Genomic DNA, 19,789 nt, shown 5'->3' with positions numbered 1-19,789 from the left:
AGGTCTCCAAGCCATGGATACCAGCACCTGCTCTGGTGGAGGTGGCAGGGAGTGAAATAGCCTATGAGAGTCCTTGGTTACAGATATGCTTAGTGTGCTGGCTTTCTTGAATGCTGGTTATGCTAACAGTGAAGTTGTCACGGGGAGACTCAGGACCTCTGGTTAGCCAGGATGTTGCAGACAGTGGAATTCGCCATTAACAGATCAGACAAAGATTTGCAAAGCTACAATCATTGGTGTATTACATTTTCGGCTCTCTTCCTGACACTCTTCTTTTTTTTTGAGATGAGTCTGTCGCCCAGGCTGGAGTGCAAGTGGCGTGGTTTTGGCTTACCATAGCCTCTGCCTCCCAGGCTCAAGTGATCTTCCCACCTCAGCCTCCTGAGTAGCTTGGACTATAGGTGTGTGCCACCACTCTTGGTGTGTGTGCGTGTCTGTGTGTGTGTGTCTGTGTATGTGTGTGTGTGTGTAGAGACCAGATTTTTGTCATGTTTTCCAGGCGTATATGTGTGTATGTGTGTCTAGAGACAGGATTTTGTCATGTTTCCCAGGTGTGTGTGTGTATGTGTGTGTGTGTGTCTAGAGACAGGATTTTGTCATGTTTCCCAGGCTGGTCGCAAACTCCTGGGCTCAAGTGATCTGCCCATATCAGCCTCCCCAAGTGCTGGTATATAGGCATGAGCTACCATGTGCGGCCTCTGACAATTGTTTTTTGTGTTTTTTTTTTTTGAGACGGAGTTTCGCTTTTGTTACCCAGGCTGGAGTGCAATGGCACGATCTCGGCTCACCGCAACCTCCGCCTCCTGGGTTCAGGCAATTCTCCTGCCTCAGCCTCCTGAGTAGCTGGGATTACAGGCACGCGCCACCATGCCCAGCTAATTTTTTGTATTTTTAGTAGAGACGGGGTTTCACCATGTTGACCAGGATGGTCTCGATCTCTCGACCTCGTGATCCACCCGCCTTGGCCTCCCAAAGTGCTGGGATTACAGGCTTGAGCCACCGTGCCCAGCTGACAATTGTTTTTAACTGACTTTTTCCTTTTGGTTGTATGCTTTTGAATCCTGTTCTCTCTCCCCTTAACAATTACAGGCTCCACCTGGTGGTAAACAGTCCTCTCTGTCCTGTGGCTGTTTTGAGATGTTACCCCAGTGAATTTTTTCTAATCTTTGGATTCTTCCATTTAACTAGCTGTGCTGGTTTCACATTCCTTGGGAACAAATTACAAAAGGCTCTTCATAACCTACATTTACATGATTTCCTACTGTTACTGTAAAGCCCCTACTGCTGAGCCTTGCCCAGGTGTCTGGGTACTTTCAGGCCCTGCACACCCCCTTGACACACTTTCCACCCTCTAATTCAGCATATGTTCTTCTCTCCAGCAGGGATACTGGAAAGTTCCTTTCCTCTTCCCTTCCTCTCGAAAGCCCTCCCAACTTCAAATGCTGCAATAGGTGTTCCTACTGCCCGAGCACCCTATCCTCACTTCTTCATTGCACTGCAGTGTGATTCTCTACTCATACTTCTGAATCTAGCACTGCCTGTAAGCTTCAAGAGGACCATGTCTTATTCACTCCTGTAACCACAGGGTCTGCCACAGAGATGGCAGGTGCTCAGTAAATATCTGCGGCATGAATAATACTGAAAGAACAAATGAATGAAATGGAGAGTGGAAAGGAGAGAGGTGTTGTTTTTAATTACAGCTTTATTCAGATGTAATTTACCTCTGTAAAGTATATAACTCAGAGGTTTTCGTTATCATTTATTTTTGGATAATCCAATTTTAAAGAGTACTTTAATTACTGAATTGAAAATTTACAAAAATTCAGTTTATTCTGAAAGACTTTATTAAAAGCGTTTCTATTGTAAAGAACACAAAATACTTTAAGCCAGTAACAACATTTAAATACAAACATGTCAAAGGAATGAAACCTAGATGTTTTATTATGTGTGTAGGAATTATGAGCGCTTACCTGGGCTTGTGTATAACGTATAAATCTTCACCTGTTGCATGTCAGTCAGTCTCTGCAGTAACATTCCTTGTGCCTATGTGGGTGTTTCTATGTGTGACTGAATATCTCTTAAGTAAATGGCTTAGTTGTGTCTTGGGTCCATTTGTGGGGGTGGGTATCCACTGCTACTATCATTGCTTTCTTTTTCAGAAAGTGTTTCCGATCTTTGCTTCATTTTACTCAACAGAAATGAGGAGGTTGGTTTATATTTCATGTCTTTTCTCTTTCAGATACAGCTGGTCATGCCACAGATAGTAAAGATAAAACTGTGAAAAATAAAGGATGTATTTAGAATGGCACATTCTGCTGAAAATCAAACTGACAGACACTTACTAGGGCAGGCCCTGAGTTAAGGTAGATACAAAGGAACCCAAGGCATGCCTCTCCCAGCACCAGACTTCTGACCAGGCTGGGGGAGTGAGGCATAAACACATGAAATTTTAATACCAGACATAGATAAGTATAAAACATGAGATAATAAAAAACAGGGTAATGGCTTTCAAGTGATTAAAGATAAGTGACCTTATTTTCCTAACTATAAATTCTAATTGATTATTGGACAAGCAGATGTGTGTTTCTACTTATGAAAGTAGAAACAAAACGTCTGACCCTGGGACAATGTCAGAAGCTCTTGGGCACGTGACTGCTGTAGGTGTTCAGCTGAGCACTAGGAGGTCAACAGGAGGTATAAGCAGTGCCAACTGGAGTTTTTGGAGAGTCTTTACTTACTCCATGGAGAGGCAAAGCCGACTGTATCTGGTTAGGTGGAGAAGAAGGCCCTGCAGGACCTAGAGAGAGCATAAGGCAAGTTTGGAGAAGAGAAGATCTGTAGTGGATGTGCAACGTAGGTAGGAACATGCCTGGGGAGAAGAATTAGGATCAAATTATGGAAGGCCACACTAATGCTTAGAGGAAGCTAAAGACATTCTTCAGAGAGAGGCAAGAAACTCCTATGTTAGCAATCAGAAATGATGGAAAAATTCAGAAGGCCCCAGGAATGGTGCTTCATGAAGACTTCCATGGCAGCAGTATGGGTTGAAGGCTGGTTTGGACATGTTAGAACCTTTAGGCAGGAGAGGGTGAGGTCTGGGTGAAAAGAGATGAGGAGCATTTCAAGAGAAAGCTATCAGGAAAGGACTCTGCTTCATCAGGAGAATGTAGGTAACATGGAATTCCATATCAGAGCTGTGGATACTCCAGGTTATGTCAGCACCATCCTGGTAGGAGGCAGGGGACCTGGTAGAGGGGAAGTTGGAGGTATGAGGCCTGGAAGGAAAGTGCACAGTTATGTGCACAGTGAGTGGAGAAGGAAGAAGGCTGAGGACAGAATCCTGGCACAGGCAAGGAAGTCAGAGAAGAAAGATCTGACAGGAAGGGACTGGGAGCCAGGAGCCAGAGGCTTCTGGAGCAGAGCTTAGGGAGGAGGAAGAGTCATGCCCAGCTGTTTTTTTTTTTTTTTTTTTGGTAGAGATGGGGCCTCACTATGTTGCCCAGGCTGGTCTTGATCTCTTTGGGTTAAAGCTGTCTTCCTGACTCGGCCTCCCAAAGTACTGGGGTTACGGCCATGAGCCCCTGTGCCCTGCCCTGCCTTGCCTGTGAATTTTAGGAGCATAGGTTCAGGAGACTCTGGGAGAAAGTATGATTTACAAGGAGGAAAGGTAGTGAAGAAATGGGAAGCAGGCTTACATCAACTGTTCTGGAATGAAGAGCTGTGCATGTACAGAGGGGAGTCAGCTGCTATAGAGGAGAGAGGGCAAATGAAGCAGCAATATGTCTGAAGACTCAAAAAGGAGGATTAGCTGGGCATGAAGAGAGAAGACTGAGGCAACAGGAGTGGAGGACAGCATGTTAGGAGAGGCAGAGAAGCTTTACAGCAGCTACTCACAGGAGTATGTCACCGAGCGAGGAGGGAGAGACCAAAGCGCAGCCTCAACTGTCCCTGATGGAAGCCTGTGTTCCTTTGCTCCTGGGTTTTCCTCTCTCTGGTCCAGCCTTCCGGGGTCCTGCCTAAGATCCTGCTCCTAACACAGAGGCTGCTGTCCACAGTCTGGCTTGACTGGAGAAAGGGGAACACTCACAGGTCAGAAACAGCCCCAGAGAGGAAGCTGAGCACAACACGAGACAGGAAGGAGAGAAGGAGGGAAGAATGAGGAAGACCGAAGAGGACCTGAAGTGAAGAGGGAAGCTTAAGGAACTTGCGAAGGTCTCAATCCTCAGCAAAGTGAGAGCAGACACGGGACAACCAGAAGAAAACAATCGAGGTATGGCCCTCTGATGGGAGGGTCATTGGAGGTGATTATGAAGGCACAGAGCAGCACGACGTCTGCTGAGCTTCTGTGCACTGGCAGGGGTGGCTGCTCAGGAAACACTGCAAGGCTCTCTAGGAGACAGGTGGCAACTCACCCAAACAGCCTGAGCAAAGTGTGTGTGATGGAAGGCAAGAGGCTAATGGATGTCAAGGTACTAAGAGAATAGCTCAGCACAGCCTGCAGGTTCCAGGTGGCGTTAAAAAAGAGGCAAGGCAGGTCAGAAGTAGAGGAAAGTAAGAGGTTGAGAGACTAGAGGTGAGAAAGGCAGCAAAAAGCTGGCATGGGGGAAGGGAGGGTAGAGAATGGTTGGGAATGGTAGGACACAGTTTTAAAGTCTGCAATCCTAGCAGAATCAGTAGGAGTGGAGGTGTTAGAAAAATTGTGAGAATAGGGTCCTTGAGGCAACAAAAACATGGATGTTGATGTCCCAGAAGGTGACAGAAGGAACTAAAGTGAAGACCCCTGGGAGCTACATACTAAAGTCCTTGAGGAAGATGAGGCAATTAGATGCTAGAGGATGGGTTATGTAAAGGCACCGACTTCTTTTACAATGACATCTGTCTAATTTGAGAAGGCTGTATGTCTGAATGCATGAATACTACATGTTTGCAGTACCTCTTCAGAAGTCCTGAGATTTATAGATGGCATAATCACTTCCAACATCCCATTCCACCCTCTGGAAGAAGTAGACCACAATGCTTTCCAGCAGTAAGCCACTCAACACGGCCAAGAAGCAGAGCTTTCGGTTGATGTTTAGGGTCACTGGAAAAGAGAAGGCAGTTCAGAATTAATGAAATGATATTGACATGTAAATTTTGGAATAGTATGAATTGTTTTGTAAAGCTGTTTTTAGAGAATCTGTATTTGTTCTTATTAATCTATGCTGTTACCTTCTCCCACTTTTCCATGTACATGTTTTTAGGAACCAAAGCCTCTGCTTACAACAAAACACTGAGCTCCTCCTCCTCAATTTAAGTGGCAGATTCCCATGAATATCAAAGGAGAAAACAAAAAAATTCTAAGGCTATAACAGAATAACAACAACAACACAAAATGATACTCCCAGTGTCACAGTTTGCAAGATGACAAGCACTCAGATAAAAAGTGTCAGGTAGTAAGTTCATTTAAAATAGGACTTCGGCCAGGCACAGTGGCTCATGCCTGTTCCCACACTTTGGAAGGCCATGGTAGGCAGACTGCTTGAGCCCAGGAGTTCAAGACCAGGCTGGGCAACATGGCAAAACCCTGTTTCTACAAAAAATTAGCTGAGTGTAGTGGCATATACCTGTGGCCAGCTTTTCAGGAGGCTGAGGTGGGAGGATCACTTGAGCTCAGGAAGTCAAGGCTGGAGTGAACTGTGATAAATCACTGCACTCTAGCCTGGGTGACAGAATGACATCTTGTCTCAAATAAATAAATAAAATAGCACTTTGTACAATGTACAGGAAAAATGAAGACACACAGGGCTACTCTTCCTGATATAGTAGCAATTGTCCTGGATTGCAAGGCAGATATACTCAGCATTCTCTCCTGACTTGATAAATGCCCAGCCATGTACCTCTGGACAAGTCACTTAACCCTCAGAGCCCCAGAAGCTCATTCATAAAATCAAATAATGGCTGTTCTACTAACCTCACAGGACACAGATGATGCATATGAGAGCATTTTAAAAAACTACAAAGTACTATGTGGTTAAATATAAAAACACCGAGTACCTGCTATGTATAAGGCCCTATGGCAGTGTTAGGTATTGTTACTACACAATGAAAAACACCAGTGTTCAACAGATTATAGAAAAACTGCACACTAGAAACAAGGCTTTAAGCTTTTTATGGCTGAAAGCTGAGAAGGCAGAATAAACACATCAACATACCTCTAATTGCCTGAAAATTTGATGTAAGAACAAATACTTTGATGAGTTTGAGGCACAGAGGTGTGTAGTCATGTTCCCAAATGACAGCTGGAATCAGCAAGAGTTTTCCGTAGCTAGATAATAATAATGCTTTCAGCAGCAAAATGAAGCTGGGCTTTTCTTTCACCGTCATGAGCAGTTCTACCCACAGGAAGGTAAAAATGCCAATAAAATAGGCAGTTTGTTCTAAAGAGAAAATGGAAAATGAAAGTATGAATGTCCCCATCCAAAATATATCTCCCTAAAAACAAATAAATCACAATTCCAAAATACAGCTTATCAGCTGACTTCTTAACAAGTGCTTTCTCAAGATCACAATCTTTTTCTTCTTCTTTTTTTTTTTTTGAGACGTAGTCTCACACTGTCGCCCAGGCTGGAGTGCAATGGTGCGACCTTGGCTCACTGTAACCTCTGTCTCCCCGGTTCAAATGATTCTCCCGCCTCAGCCTCCCAAGTAGCTGGGATCACAGGCACCTGCCATCACGCCCAGCTAATTTTTGTATTTTTAGTACAGATGAGGTTTCACCATTTTGGCCAGGCTGGTCTTGAACTCCTGACTTCATGATCCAGCCACCTCAACCTCCCAGAGTGTAGGGATTACAGGTGTGAACCACTGCGCCCAGCCCTTGTTTTTGTTTTTTTTAAAATAAACCCCTGGCTTTTGTGTCAGATCCTGCTGATATAATTTCAGAAACATTATCTACTGAAGAAAAACTCCATTAGAATTGTAATCATCAACTTTCTGAAGATCCTTGAAGGAAATAAGATTCTGCTTCAACATTTTCAGTGTAAGAGATCTCCGAAGAATGAACAGGAGGATGGAGGCTTTTCAGTCTGACAGATGGGACCTCCCCTGAGAATGGGATAACACAGGAAGACATTTTTCTTCGTACATTCTTCCACTATTTAAGTGCCTATTATCTATACAACTTTTGAATGTTGTTAATTAAGATTTCTTTATTCATTTTAGTAACATCTTAAAATGCAATTCCTTATACTTCCAGAAAGTATTCATGGGGGGGGGGAGAAAAAAAAAGAAAGTATTCATAGGACAGAGTCCAGATTAGTAGCAACAGTTCCACTGTGTCCTACAGACAGAACACAGCACAATCTGTTCAGCTCTTATTAACTGGGAATTTAACATCTAACTGTGCTGTAGTTTTCAATAGGATTGTTATTCATCTGATTACCCAACTGCATCCATTCTGAGTGGTCAGTCCCTCATTTTATTTTTTTCCCATATAAGCTATGTTATTAGCAGTTTACGTTTCTGCAGAATCAGGTTTCTCTGGAACACACATATTACATTACAGCAGAAACAACTATCTTCTTTTTTAAACTTAATGTAGCCAAACCAAAGAGATTCCAAAGGTAGGTGATAAGGATCAATAAAAATAATTTAGGATGGTTAACCTCTAGGAAATACGATGCATTCTTCAAAGGAGACATGCCATCTCCCTTCGAAATAACTAAAAGTCTTGTCAGTTACAAGAATCTACTCAGGTAGATTGTAAAGCTTGGATTTTGGTGATGTTAAGGAGGCAGATGGATGCAGGGTCTGGAGGTCAGGAGAAAGGTCTAGATTGGAGATGGACATTTGAGAGTTCTCAGCAGATAGGTTACATGACCAAGAGAGTGAGAGCAGATAAAGAAAAAAGGAGGAGAAAAGAAGACACATAACCTAGAAATACGGTATTGGAGTGGACTGGAGACTTAGTATGACTAAAATAAGATTTCATTACAATCAAAGAGTTGAGAAGCAGAGAAACACAGAACTAGCAATAAAACTGTAACAGAAATTAGTTCGACATGATTCTTACAATAGGAAAACAGTAACTTAAGTCATAAATTCCAATTCTGAAAAGCACTTCCTGAACTTAAGGAATTTTAGGGACTAGCCAAATTCCCTACATGCTGTCAGGTAATAAAAAACACTGAACTCTATTAAATACACTGTATTAGTATAATGCAATTAGTATAATACATTGAGTAATGTCTGGCAATTATCTCTGTTGATAAAGATAGGACCTGGGTAGCGTTCGGACTGGATAATCAAAACGTAAACATTAAGAATGTTATAGGCCAGGCACAGTGGCTCACACCTGTAATCCCAGCACTTTGGGAGGCTGAGGTGGGAGGATTGCGTGAGCCCAGGAGTTCAAGACCAGCCTGGGCAACATGGAGAGACCCCCATCTCTACAAAAAATATAAAAATTAGCTGGAGGTAGTGGTCCCAGCTACCTGGGGAACTGAGGCAGGGGGATTGCTTGAGCCCAGGAGGTCAAGGCTGCAGTGAGCTGTGACTGTGCTACTGCACTCCAACCTGGGCAACAGAGTGAGGCCCTGTCTCAAAAAATAATAATAAAAACAAAGGAATTTTATCAACAATATTATGCTTCAAAATATTTTATGAAACTTTCTAATCTGGTAAGCCTAACTATTCCCATACTATATGTGTGGTAACAAATTTTTAAAAAGCAGGTGATTCAAACACACTCACCTCATAGGTTAGTAGTGGCAGAACTGAAAATTTCACCTCAAGTCCTGTATTAACTAGCTCTTCTTACCAATGATAAAGACCACATGTCTTAGATTTAACCAGAGTAAAGTAACAATAGTTAACTAAGAATGGAAAGCCTGAGATCTCCTTACCTAAAGCGGCAATCGCAAACATTCTATAGAAATCCCATTCCTTAGCATATCTGATCAAGTCGTCAGGGGCAGTATTCTGGTTGGAATCTTGAAGCCGCCACCACCTCAGGTATGCTTCACAAAGCAAACAAAATATGCAGAGTTTTCCATGGATCTGAGAGTCAAAGACATTGCCATTCAGTTAGGTAAGGAAACAGCTGCACTAGTATCAATGTAGCAAAGTATTTGTGGTGTCCCACCTAGTCACTTTTCAAATTCAGAACTCCCCAATTAAGCAGCTAATTGTAGTCGTTTTGTAATCAGTAAGTTTTAATTAGCAATGTCCATCAGCACATGGGGAGATTTTTTTCAAAATATAAATGCCTGAGCCCTAGTCCTGATTCAGAATCTTCATAATAAAACAGACATCTAAATTTTGAAACATTTCTGGGGGGATTCTAATGTGCACCCTAGTTAAGAATCACTGCTTTAAATAATAGTTCACCTTTCATTATATATTTTTGACTTCTGTCCTTTACACAGAATCAAGCAAAAAACTTACATGATTCATTTATATGTGGGATCAGCAATAAGAGAACAGATTTAATCTGAAGATTCCATGATACTGAATAAGAAACTATAAATCTGAACATTAATTTTAAAAAATATCTGGCTGGATGACTATAACACAATATATTAAAAAAGAACAATTAAAACCTGGAAGTTCTTAAGAGTCTGCAATTTTGGCTAAAATAAAAAACACTAGGCAACAAAAATTGGCTTTTTTCTAAGTATTCCTCCTCTGGGTTGAACTTTCTCCATCAAATTTCTCAGTCTTCCAAGTGAGGAAGAAGCTGGGTGTGTTGGCTCATGCTTGTAATCCTGATACTTTCAGAGGCTGAGGTGGGCGGATCACTTGAGGTCAGGAGTTCCAGATCAGCCTGGTCAACATGGTGAAACCCCCATCTCTACTAAAAATACAAAAATTAGCTGGGCATGGTGGTGCACACCTGTAATACCAGCTACTTGGGAGGCTGAGGTATGAGAATCACTTAAACCCGGGAGGTGGAGGCTGCAGTGAGCTAAGATCATGCCACTGCACTCCAGCCTGGGTGACAGAGTAAGACTCCATCTCAAAAAAAAATATATCTATACACACACACACACACACACACACACACATATATAAAATAAAAGGACATCCAGTTAAGTTTGAGTTTCACATACACCATGAATAAATTTTTTTGTATAAGTATGTTCCATGCAATATTTGGGACATACTTATACTAAAAAATTTATTCATGGTGTATATGAAACTCAAATTTAATTGACTGCCCTGTATGTTATCTGTCAACTCTACCCACACTATTAAAGAGTTCACGATTCAATACACTAAAAGTATATTTTGAAAAATCAACTTTATAAATCATAATTTTGATTAAACTGAATGTTATTTACCTTATACACTTCTTTAATAGCAAAGTATAAACTGCAATAAATTGTGTGTTTTTTTCTTTTTTTTTTTTGAGCCAAAGTCTTACTGTGTCACTCAGGCTGGAGCGCAATGGTGCTCACCACCATGCCCAACTAATTTTTATATTTTTAGTAGAGATGGGGTTTCACCATATTGGCCAGACTGGTCTTGAACTCCTGACCTCATGATCTGCCTGCCTCAGCCTCCCAAAGTGCTGGGGTTACAGGTATGAGCCACTGTGCCTGGCTAAATTTTTTTTTAAAACATTTTTATTTTAATGTTTGGTTACTTCATTTAGGTATAATCCTCTTCCTACCTGGATATGTCTAACTGTATTCTGTTCAAAACCAGTGATGTCCGTTTCAATTTACTAGCAGGTAATTCAGATTATGGCTTGTCTGTTTCCTGCCAGTGACCACATTCTTAAACACTCACTAAGCATTGTGCACCTTTTAAATCGACATCTGTTATTTCTAGAAACTTCCAGATATGTTGCAATAAAAGAATCACTCTGGTTAGAATTTCTTTTCTCCTTTTATAATATTCTTTACTTTGCTTTAAAATTCTTATTATTCTTTTAAAATGCAACAGCATCAAATAAAATTAAAAAATAAAATGATCACAACTTACATTTATTTGAGTATTGAAAAGAATATGTCTGTAGGCCTGAGCTTTGCATAATATAGCATTAATCAAGATGATAACAGGATCATACTCGATGTATTTGTCTACAGGTTTCTGGCAGGATTTCTGAAATAATGCAAGATAATATTAGAACAAGCAAATGTAACTTTCTGAAATCCTCAAGGATTTCAAAACAGCAGAGTCTATTTTGGACACATATAGCAATATGGCCATATTAACAATTATTTATATAAACGTCCATTCAGATACAAAATGTTCATCTATATAAGAAGTGGTTTCAGAAAGGACCAAATATAATCTTCTAGGGTAGGAATATTAATATTTTAACCTCAGGTTCAAGAAGCTAAAAATATATCTAATTTAAAGACTGAGTTTAGGCAGGAAAGTATTCCAGAAGATTTTACTTTCAATATGTAGAGACTATATATACAATTCTACTTTCAATTTGTAGAAATTATTATAAAATAAATACATTTATAATGCACTGTCATTGATAAATTGTTGCCTCTTGGCTAGATGGCCCCGACTTTATGGTTCTTGGCACATGATTTGGAGAAAACTGTTAGGCAAAGTCATGTTGTCCCCAGAACTACTGAGAGCTGCAAGTAGGTAAGGAATGGGGCAAATCCCAATAATCCTGAGGTGGCTGATAACAGGGGAAGCCTGGGTTTCTCTCCAGTAACATCAAGGATATGGAAAGAAAATAGTCTTTCTCTGCTAGAGTAGGGACAATGGAGAGTGCTGGGCGGTGTGTAAGGAACTGGGCTCTGCAGCCTGGCTCTAGGTTCCAAAATCAAGGCTCCCTTGGCTCTTAGCAGTTCATATTAAATGGCCTTTTTTCCCCCCGAAGGGTCACCTATTTAGAGTTCAGATTCTCTAGACACATGTGATTATCATGCTACCAAATCCTAGCACTACCAGAACATAAAAAATGCAGGTATACACAAACTAACTCATTAGAAATGTGATTTCTAAAGCAGTATTATTTAGAGTTGCATCAATGCTACTATTCACTTTATAAAACTACAGCAGTCCTCCCTTGGCCACAGTTTTGCTTTCTATAGTTTGTTACCCAAGGTCAACAACATTCTGAAAATATCAAATGGAAAAATCCAGAAATAATTGTAAGTTTTAAATTGCATACTGCCCTGCTCCCTTGCCTGGGATGTGAATTATCCCTCTGTCTAGTGTGCCCACACTGCAGGTGCTCCCCGCCTGTTAAGGCACTTAGTCACTGTCCAGGTTATCAGGATTGAGGATCGGGTATTGCAGTGCTTATGGTTAGAGTCACCTATATTTGACATTTTTTTTTTTTTTTTTTTTGAGATGGAGTCTTGCTCTGTCACCCCGGCTGGAGTGCAGTGACATGAACTCGGCTCACTGTGACCCCCACCTCCCAGGTTCAAGCAATTCTCCTGCCTCAGCCTCCTGAATAGCTGGGATTACAGGTGCATGCCACCATGCCTGGCTAATTTTTGTATTTTAGAAGAGACAGGGTTTCACCATGTTGGCCAGGCTGGTCAGGAACTCCTGACCTCAGGTGATCCACCTGCTTCAGCCTCCCAAAGTGCTGGGTTTACAGGTGTGAGCCACCATGCCCAGCAACCTTTATTTGACTTAATAATGGCCCCAAAGCACGATAGTACTGATGCTGGCAATTTGGATACGCTGAAGAGAAGCTGTAAAATGCCTGAAGTGAAAAGGTGTAAGTTCTTGACTAATAAGGAAAAAAAAAAAAATCTTATGCTGAGGTCATTAAGATCTAGAGTAAGATTGAATCTTCTATCTGCAACTGTAAAGAAAAAAAATTGTGCTAGTTTTGCTGCAGCATTTCAAACTAAAATTTAAGGCCACAGAATGTGAGAAGTGCTAAGATGGAAAAGGTAGGGCCAGGTGCCATGGTTCACATCTGTACCACCAGGCCTTTGGGAGTCACAGGTGGGAAGATGGCTTGAAGCCAGGAGTTTGAGGCCCTCCTGGGCAAGAAAGAAAGACACTGTCTCTGTCTCCAAAAAAAAAAAAAAAAAAAAAAAAAGGAAAAGGCATGAAATTTGTGGGTGGAAAGCATGAACAGAAACATTCTCCAACTGATGGTAACCGGGTTCTGTACTATGTATGGTTTCAGGCACTCACTGTGAGTCTGGAATGTATCCCCCAAAGATAAGGGGGACTACTGGAATGGCTCCAATTCAAATGCGCAACATTTGGAAACTTCGAGAAGATAAAATAGAAGAGTGATGAGTGTAAAAACATTCTAGGCAGGCCTTTAAAGTGCTGGAAGAAAAATGAAGTGCACTGAAGAATATTAACCCTGCAATTCAAATGTAATAAAACATTGGATGTGTTCCCAATTTAAATAGTTTCTCCATTTCATTACAGAAATAGAAATGTTTTCTAGTTATCGAGTGATCCAATGAAAGGAGGGAGATGTACTGTTACCTCAAACTTAAATCTGCTTAATCAAACTGAGACATGAAGAGTTAATATTTTTGGAGTTCTTTACCTGAGCAGGGAGTAAGCCAGAATCTAAACAGAAGCCCCAGAATCAGAAATGCCATGTCCATGACAAAGAGCTGTTTGATAGGTCTCCCTTGACTACTCACGTGGAACACATCTCCCTTTCTACATGCAAGATTGGGACACCAGAGAGGCTGCTTCATGTTAAAATGGAAACCCTAAGAAGGCAGTGGACCTCTCTCTGTCCTTTAAATGTTCTCTAAGACCCATTTTTGGATAGCATCACAAGTCTAAGGCTGGGGCTTTGGACAATACTTGGAAGGAGGTAGGCAGAAACCAGCACCAGGAGACACAGCAACTGTTATTCCTTTTGCATTCATTTGTTTGACAAGTGTCTTTGGAGTGGCTATTACATGCATGACAATTGCTCTCTTTTCTTGGCCATTTTATGGACCAAGAACTTACAAGATGCTAGATATTCACCTTCAGCCAGTTTCTATCCTCAAGGACCTAACAGTTTAGAAGCAGAAGACAAACATGTCTCTATGATATGGTCTGATGACCACAGTCATCAGACTATGTAGCATCCAAAGCTACAATGGGATAAGCATAGGGTGATATGAAATCAAACAAAGGAGGCAGCTTCTGGTAGTATGTGATAGGCTATGTGCTTTGCCCATTTCCCTTCTTAGCATTCGGAGTGTTTTATAAATGCTGAGAAGTCATTAAAGTCTGCTGGTTCCCTCTCAGTCAGTTTAGACCTAGATTTTCTTGTTCTCTATTACTTGCTTTTCCCTTGAGTGCTGCTCTCAACTTCCTTTCCCTCTACCTTCACCTTGAATGTAAAGAGGAAAACTACACACATACACACAAACACAAAACAAACCAATGTAGATATTCCAAAACAGACCATTAGGAGTTGTATTTATTAAATTTAGTATACATGTTTCTTTTCTTTTGTTTCCTTTTTGAGAAAAGGTCTTACTCTGTAGTCCAGGCTGGAGTGCAGTGGCAGGATCTTGGCCCGCTATAACCTCTGCTTCCTGGGCTCAAGCAATCCTCCCATCTCAGCCTCATGAGTAGCTGGAGCTACAGGTGTATGCCACCATGCCAGCTGATTTTTGTAGTTTGGTAGAGACAGGGTCTCACCATGTTGCCCAGGCTGGTCTTGAACTCCTGATCTCAATGAGGTCTGCCCATTCAGGCTCCCAAAGTGCTGGAATTACAGGTATGAGCCACCATGCCTGCTTAGATTTAGCAAACGTTTATTTTGGCAAATTGTTTCATTTACTACTTTATAGGCAAGTATCCTGGAAAGAGAAAAATCTTCCTTTAAAGAATCCCTACAACACAAGGACCATGCATACTCTGGGAATTCAGGCTGCTTCTACCACCTGTCTTTTTTTTTTTTTTTTTTTTTTTTTTTTTTTTTTTTTAAGATGGAGTCTCACTCTGTTGCCCAGGCTGGAGTTCAGTGGGGCAATCTCGGCTCAATGCAACCTCCACCTCCCGGTTCAAGCAATTCTCCTCCCTCAGCCTCCTGAGTAGCTGGGACTACAGGCATGCACCACCACATATGGCTAATTTTTGTATTTTTAGTAGAGATGGGGTTTCACCATGTTGGTCAGGCTGGTCTCAAACTCCTGACCTCATGATCCACCTGCCTCGGTCTCCCAAAGTGCTGGGATTACTGGCATGAGCCACTGCACCCAGCCTCCACCACCTGTCTTAATATGGATATGACTTCCTTTGTCCTGCTGTGTTCTCCAATGCCTAAATGAATCAGGTCTCTTTTAGAATATAAATTGGCCAAACCAATTTTTTCTTAAATATTCTGTTTCCTTCCTGGTCATCTCTAGGAGCACTCCCTTCCCTTCTTTAAGTCTTTAAGCTACTCAAGGGTAGGGCTGTGTCTTATTCATCTTTGAATCTCGCATCCTAAGGGTGGGAGCCAAATGCTGTAGTGCTGAAGGGAATGGAAACTTAGGAGAATCTTACAGGAGTTTTGTTTTGTTAATGTAATAATGAATTTATCAAATATTTGAGCACTTAAAATAAGCCAAGCCCTATAGCAAATCAAAAGTACTATATCTTTAAGCATAACTACAATAAATTGTGAAGAGCTGAAGCAGCAGGATTGGCTAAAATGAGGGCCACATGATATATTAGATAGAGGAAAGTCAGACAAACACAGAAATGCAAGCTGGGAGGAATGGCAGTGGAAAAACAAACAGAGCAAAAGGAAAGGAGATTGGGATGAAAAATACAAGTGGGCAATCAGCCCGAGTATCTTGCTGACTCCATGTTTAGTAGGGAAGAGACCAAAGTATGCATGAGTAACCACTCAGAAACTTGGGAGACTATGTCACAACAAATAGTCTAATGTCTAAAGACTTCTTGCTTTTTATATTTCAGAGGCTGGAGAGCCTTTAAAGGAATTAATCGCTTCATGGTTTAATTTTTTAGCCTGACATCAACGAAATGATTTTTCCTGAGTCACGCTATGATGGTTAAAGTTTAGTACGCATTAGCATGATTGAGACAAGGCCATTACACACTCCAACTCATTACAGAATGACTGTGGACAATAACGGATCCATAAAGTACTGTGTCACCATTCAACATGCCAAATATAACTCCAAAATCTGTCTGCTGGGAGAAAGAGCATGACGTTAAAAATCTGTCTCCTGGGAGAAAGTGTATGATGTTAGGGAAAAAAGGGGAGGGGGGAAGTGAATTTTGACCTAAACAGCTATCCAATAATTATTTTGCCTTTCCATAAATAAAAGAATAAACATCTGTGGTTTAGCAAAGGGATTTTGTTAGCTTAATGCCAATAAAAAGAGATTATTTTGTATTATTAAAGACTACTAATTAAAATGCATATACAAATACTGGCTTTTCTTCAGACAAGTTATGTGGTTATCATCTTCCAAATGGACCATTTAATTGGACCAGTCCAACAGTTATTAAATTTAGACCACAGATAAGATCTTGTTCTCTTCCTCCTACCTGGATGGCCGAGCATATGCTAATCTAAAAATCTGGAAGTGATACATTTATTCAACAGATATTTACTGAGTGGCTACTAAGTGTCAGTCACTGTTCTGGGTGATACAGCTACATTAATGAGTAAAAGAGAATGTCTGTCCTTGCAGCTGACTTTCCAGTAAAAGACACACAACAATAAGCCAATTATATATAAGATTACAAGAAGATCGCTGCAACGGACAAAGATAGAGCTGGGAAGCATATCATACTTTTCAAGAGGGTAGTCACAGTAGACCTCTCTGAGATGTTTGAAAAAGTGCTTGAAGGAGATAAGGGAAACAGTCATACAGATACTTGATAGAATAGTATCTATCTAGTACCTGCTCCAGGAATTGTGCAAAGGCCCTGAGGAAGGAACCTGTCTGGTTTCAGAAACACCAGGAGGCCAGTGGGACTGATGTAAAATAAGGAAGGGAAAGAGTAGCAGGAGACTACACGGGGCCTTATAAGCCAGTTCAAGGATTCTAGCCTTAACTCTGGGATGAAAAATCATCAGAAAGTTTTGGTCAAAGGGATGATATGATCTAACTTACATTTTTAAAAGATCAGTCCCTGGCTACTGTGTGGAGAGAAGACTGAAGAGGTGCAAGGATGATGCAGAGACACGAGACAGAAGTTACAACAATAGTTCAGGTAGACGTGATGGTGGCTTGGATGAGGACGTAGCAGCAGCAGTAGTGAAAGTAGTGGATTCTGAACATGATTTGAAGGTGGAACAGGATTTGCTGAGTAACTGAATATGGGATGTGAGAGGAGAAGCAGAAATAGGGATGACTCCAAGGTTTCTTGATTAAAATGGTAAAGTTGCCACTAAATGTGATGGGGTATTTGAGGTGTCTATTGAAATCCAAGTGGAGAAGTCAAGTGGGTAGTTGGACATTTGAATCTGGAGTTCAGGGAATAGGTTCAGGGTAGAGATATAAATTTGGAAATCATCAAAATAAAGCCATGAGACAGAACGAGCTCTTCAAGGGAAAGCATGCAGACAGGAGGCCCAATGACTACGCCTTGGAATACAGCACAATTAAAGAGAAGATGAAGCAAAAGAAAGGAGTTTGAGGGGTAATAGCCGGTGAAGTAAGAAGACAAGAAGAAGCGCAACGACTCCTGGGAAGCACATACAGCACTGAGGAGGGGGACGTAATAAGGTAAAATGCTGGGATTACAGGCATGAGCCACTGTACCCGGCTCTGTTGCATTTCCTTAGTTCACTCACATTCCCACTCTTCATGACAATCATCACATAACTTTTCTCTCTTCGAATTTCCCATGTGTCTTCCCATTACACTAAGAAAACAGAAGAGAACTTCTAACAGGTTTGCTGATCATTAACTGAGAATCAACTACTGGATTTAGCAAAATGGAAGTGGTGATCTTAACAAGAACAGTTTCTAATGAAATGTGGTTGGGAATCTGACTAAAGCAGGTTCAAAAGAAACTAGGAAAGGGATAGTACAAACAGATCTTAGAAGTTTTGCTATCTAATGAAGAAGAGCACAAGCTAAAGGGGGAAGTGGCATCAAGTGTATTTTGTTGGTGGTGTTGGTTTTACTTTTTTTAATGGAAGAAATAACAGTATGTATGCTGGTGAGAATGATCCAGCAGAAGGCAGAAAAAGACAGAGTACAGTAAAGAAATAACAAATGCTAGTATTGGGTTTATGTTGTTGCAAATTTGTTAGAAGTTCTCTTGTTTTCTTAGCATAACAGGAAGACACATGGGAAATTCAAAGGCAGAAAAGTTACGTGATGATTGTCATGAAGAGTGGGAACATGAGTGGACTAAGGAAATGTAACAGGGCCAGGTACAGTGGCTCATGCCTGTAATCCCAGCACTTTGGGAGGCCGAGGCGGGCAGATCATTTGAGGTCAAGTGTTCAAGACCAGCCTGGCCAACATGGTGAAACCCCATCTCTACTAAAAATACAAAAATTAGCTGGCCATGGTGGCTCATGCCTGTAATCCCAGCTAATTGGGAGGCTGAGGCAGGAGAATCGTTTGAATTCAGGTGGTGGAGGTTGCAGTAAGCTGAGATTGCCCCACTGCACTCCAGCCTAGGGGAGACTCAAAAAAAAAAAAAAAGAAAGAAAAACGATTGCCAGACAGCATGAAGGGCCTATGTGAGGTAAATGGTCACGAATATAAGTTGCTTTCCCCAGCAACTTACAGCTGCACAGGTTCAGGGACAGACCGGGCAATATGCTGGATTTACAAGAGTTGACATTTTCATAAAGGAGGGGAAGCATTTGAGAGAAGAACAGGAAATTGAGGGTGTATGCACCAGAACGTTAAGTGGTGACACTAGATTATATAGGTGTATACTCAGTATGTCTATTCTCTTGTATATTACTACAGACCATAATTTACTAAAGAGATTATCAGAAAATCACAAGATCTGAAATGGGACAAAAATGTACTGTCTACTCTGTGACAGGTTCTTTGTTAATACCCCCAAAGAACCTCCAACTTTGTAGACTCTTTAAACATAAGATTATTCTCTCTTAATAAACTACGAACACCTTGAAACAAAAATTTTTACTTCCTCACTTCTGGGTTTTGTACCACCAGCGTCTAGAATAGCGCTTTGTACTCAGTAGACATCCAATAACTACAATTGATGAAACCTTTAAAAAGCATCGTAGGTGAATTCAACATGGGTGTGGAGGGTAAGGATGGTAGTACCTCTCTGTCAAAGAGAGAAGAGCTAGAATGAAGTAGCTTTGGCATGAACCAAAATGTCAACCTAGTTCGATCTTTAAATTTCTCTGCAAATTGTCCACTTCTATCTGTCTGTCCGGTCCGTTCGCCGGCTTAGGTCATATCACCCAAATATGCCCCAGTATGAGAAAAGCGCTGTCGGATAGTTGAGTTCTCGGGCGGGAATGTCAACCACCGAACTAACGACAGTATCAGAGGACCCTGCTCCTCGCTGTCCCCAAGTCCCGCCGCGCCATTTTCTTCCCAAGGACACCCCACACCTGATAACTCACACAGATGGTTATCTTCAGCACACCGTGGTTATAGTCTCGGTACAACTCTTTGGCCTCCTGGTTGCATTCGATGCACCTGTACTGGCAGGAGGCCGAGGCAGCAGTAGGAGTCGCTGCCATCCCTTCCGCGTTCCCCTTTCCCTGCTGCAGCCCGCTCCGCCCGCCGTTGCCCATTGCCACTCAACAACAGCCCAGAACTTCCGAGTCTGTGGCGGGTAAGACGTCAGACGCCAGACCGGAAGACCTGCGCAGCGCGCGGCTTTTTGGGATTGGTAGTCCCAGCACCGGCAAGGCGGCCCGGGGCTGGCCGAG

The 19,789-nt window shown here is 41.6% G+C and overlaps 1 protein-coding gene across 2 annotated transcripts; it reads right to left on the bottom strand.

Moving 5' to 3' along the window:
• Positions 1 to 1,821: 1,821 nt before the first annotated feature.
• Positions 1,822 to 19,691, bottom strand: ARV1 (ARV1 homolog, fatty acid homeostasis modulator). 2 transcript variants are annotated; one of them, XM_003940773.4, is made up of 6 exons: positions 19,478 to 19,690; positions 10,966 to 11,085; positions 8,883 to 9,036; positions 6,192 to 6,416; positions 4,934 to 5,080; positions 1,822 to 2,275 (listed from the first exon to the last, which is right to left on the bottom strand). In XM_003940773.4, exons 1-5 carry the CDS (start codon positions 19,649 to 19,651, stop codon positions 4,938 to 4,940), a joined length of 816 nt encoding a protein of 271 aa, XP_003940822.1. In that variant the 5' UTR covers positions 19,652 to 19,690; the 3' UTR covers positions 1,822 to 2,275; positions 4,934 to 4,937. The 2 variants fall into 2 exon arrangements, with proteins under 2 accessions (XP_003940822.1, XP_010349828.1); XM_010351526.3 differs by lacking the exon at positions 10,966 to 11,085 and having other exon boundaries at positions 19,478 to 19,691.
• Positions 19,692 to 19,789: the final 98 nt, after the last annotated feature.

The sequence above is a fragment of the Saimiri boliviensis genome, chromosome 14 (assembly GCF_048565385.1).
Source record: "Saimiri boliviensis isolate mSaiBol1 chromosome 14, mSaiBol1.pri, whole genome shotgun sequence".
Lineage (NCBI taxonomy): Eukaryota > Metazoa > Chordata > Mammalia > Primates > Cebidae > Saimiri > Saimiri boliviensis.
This window is presented reverse-complemented; position numbering and strand designations above follow the sequence as displayed.